Source organism: Brassica oleracea, chromosome C3, assembly GCF_000695525.1.
Source record: "Brassica oleracea var. oleracea cultivar TO1000 chromosome C3, BOL, whole genome shotgun sequence".
Taxonomy (NCBI): domain Eukaryota; kingdom Viridiplantae; phylum Streptophyta; class Magnoliopsida; order Brassicales; family Brassicaceae; genus Brassica; species Brassica oleracea.
Window position 1 is genome coordinate 7,980,976 of NC_027750.1, and position 3,047 is coordinate 7,984,022.

Consider the following 3,047-nt stretch of genomic DNA (forward strand, 5'->3'; position numbering starts at 1 on the left):
CTCGCCTAAACCACCTAAACCCTATCTTTGTTATTCCCTTTCCTTTCTAGGGTCTGAGTCTGAGACACGAGTGCACAAAAAAAGAAAAAAAAAAGGGTCCGAGACATGAGAGACAGAAGAGAAGGGAGAAGAGACGAAACAGGGATAGAGAGGAGACAGAGCTCGGGTGTGTCTTGCTTCGTCTCCGATAAGCAGAGCTTGGGTTGGGTCGGGTCTTGCTTTGTCTCCGCCGTTTTCGCCTCTGCTTCATAGATCCGCCGTATTCGAGATCCGTCGCCGCTTGTACCTTTCTTCAAAACTCGTCTCGAGAGAAGAGAAGGCAGAAGACGGAGTCGTCTTCTCGAATCACTCTTCCCTCGTCAATGGAGACTGACGACTCTCACTCTCATTCCTCTCCTCAGGAGCTGTGTCTTAGATCGCAGAGGAAGTCCGTTCTAAAGCTCTGTTGTATTGCAAGATGGTAACTTTAATTGGATTCTCTGTGACTATTGGATCACCTTTTATATATTCTTTGAACTGTAAGGAAGCTGCACAGCTTCAGGCATGCCTTGATGCGGTATGTATGTCCTTGCCATCTTTCTAACAGTTGTTCATAAGATGGACTTAACATGGAACTCTTAAACGTAATAACTCTCAGGTGATGCAATGACTTGCCAAATCAATAGCTTGGGATGGTGAAGGCAGTAACATGTCTGATATTGATAACGATTTGATGTTTCAGATTCTTTGCAGTTCTTTACTTATGAGGTGTGTTCTTGTGTTTTCAGGTCTGTTGTTTTGTGTGCTCGTTACTGGTGTCATAACGGATGCTATTAAGGATGCTGTAAGTCGGCCTCGTCCTGGCTTCTTTTGGCGTTGTTTCCCTGATGGTAGAGGGGTAAGCAGCTCATCATTGCTCTTATTAACACCCTGGATACTCTCTATCTAGATGATTGAATTGTTGTGATTCTCCATAAATTTGTAGTTCTTTGACAATGTCAAAAAGGATGTTCTGTGTATTGGAGATAAAGACGTGGTCAAGGAGGGACACAAGAGCTTCCCCAACCCCAAACGTCTTGTTAGTTTTTATCTTTTTGGGTCTGTTGTGCCATGAGACAACTTATCTAATCGTGTAATTCAATGTCATTAGGATAAGGGTTCTCTGTATTTTCAGGAAGAGGAAGATGAGGTTTTCTGTTATATTAGTTGGCCTTTGTATGTAATTGCTTGCAGGGTTAGAGGCACGGATGGGTTAAGGCACGGATGGGAGTTGTAATATGTATTGCAAGTTGATGTATATTTTAGATGATATAAGAAATAATATATGTTTTATAAAATGAATGAAATATAAACTTTTATTTATAGATCTGTTGTTTGTGAGAAATCTTTATTTAATATTTCATCATAAAATTCAAAGACAACATAACAAGAATATGATTAAAAAAAAAAATCTAACACTAATATACCTCAAACCATCTATCCTAAAGCTCTAAACCCTAAACATACCCTAAACCTAACTACATACTTCAAACCCTCTATCCTAAATATAAATTTCAAGAATAATATTTTAAAGCTTAAATTTAAATATAAAATTCTAAATTTAATCATTTTTGAAATTTAATCTCAAATTATATACTTATTCCCAAATTCCAAAACCATAATTTTATACGTTAAACTCTTTTCATAAACCATATTCATTTCATATACCCTAAACCCTGATGTTTGTGGCTTAGCTCCGGTGGACGGTCTTTGGTTGATAGTCGGAGCCTTACGAGGTCTTAGGATACCAGGGTTATCAAAAAAAAAAAAAATCTAAACCTCAAACTTATAATAAAATATAAAAAATAAAACTCCAAGTATATTCTAAAACTCAAACCATATATTTAATTCTAAATCTCAACCTTAAACCCTAAACCACATACCTCACATTAACCTATATCATAAAACATTAAATATTAATTTTAAATAAAATTAATCTTCTATCTTTTCGTAATGAACTTTATTAGTTTATTTTTCAATAATTTTATCCTAAATTTTAACTTAACTACAATTATATTTACACATTACAATAGTTGCCAAGAACAAAAGAATAGAAACTGCAATAACAAAGAAGGAAAAAAAAAACAAAAACAGAAATAGAAAAAGCCTCGACCAATGAGGGTGAATGGTGAGGATTACTAAAGTATTAATCTCGACCGTTGATTGATCTCAATCCAATGGATATAATTAATCGATTTTTTTCTTTTCTTATTAACTTCCTGCTCTCTCTCTCTCTCTTCCTCTCTTTTGACCAAAGCCGTTCGATTAAGTAAAATCTAATGGACCAAAATGAACAAGATGAAAAGATGTATTTCTTCATCGAGTTCTTCTCTTCCACTTTCTCTACCTTTCCCCTCTTACCTCTCGTGTTCTTCGCTTCCACTTTCTCCATGCCTTAAAACAAAATTGTCTCAACCACCATCACAATTAATAAACGAGATCAATAAGTTCATCTCAGATTTACCTTTGTTTAGAAAGTTCATCTCAGATTCAGTTTCTTTTTTTTATTTAATAGGTTGATACGAGAGAAATGCAATTGTCGAGTAAGCTAACAGAGGCTCTGGAGGACCTGTGCCGTAGCCATCTCAAAGCAAAGGTAAAGTCTCTCTATCTCTATCTCTCATCTGTAACGGTCATCTCTCATCTCTCACTATCTATTTGCTTTTAATCTGATTTTTTTCTGTGTTTAGAAAAGGTAGTGGCCGTGACCAAGAGGAGACATCTCGAACTCACCCCCGTCTCAACCCGTCGTCACCGGTCTTGAGCTTGTCATCACCGGTCTCGAACTCGTCCCTATAGTCATCGATGGTGTGGAGACAGAATAGAGTAAGACATCGAGAAGAAAGAGGCAAAGGAGGAAGGAGGCGACAACAACATACCAGGTTTAGAGTTAATTAGGGTCTGGTTAATTAGACTTAGATTTTGGTTTAGTGTGTTTTGGTTTACTTTTTTTTTTAAATTTCTGGTTTAGTTTTGTAAAACTAATTTTATTTGTAAATTGATTTTAATTAGTAAACCAATGTAATTGT

General features: G+C 36.1%; 1 protein-coding gene across 3 annotated transcripts; it reads left to right on the forward strand.

The window, feature by feature from the left end:
- The first annotated feature begins 500 nt into the window (after positions 1–500).
- Positions 501–1,341, forward strand: LOC106333959 (lipid phosphate phosphatase 2-like). 3 transcript variants are annotated; one of them, XM_013772340.1, is made up of 4 exons: positions 501–556; positions 638–690; positions 768–877; positions 965–1,341. In XM_013772340.1, the coding sequence occupies exons 2-4, from the start codon at positions 672–674 to the stop codon at positions 1,091–1,093; spliced, it is 258 nt and encodes an 85-aa protein (XP_013627794.1). In that variant the 5' UTR covers positions 501–556; positions 638–671; the 3' UTR covers positions 1,094–1,341. The 3 variants fall into 3 exon arrangements, with proteins under 3 accessions (XP_013627794.1, XP_013627795.1, XP_013627793.1); XM_013772341.1 differs by lacking the exon at positions 501–556 and having other exon boundaries at positions 569–690; XM_013772339.1 differs by lacking the exon at positions 501–556 and having other exon boundaries at positions 569–877.
- Positions 1,342–3,047: the final 1,706 nt, after the last annotated feature.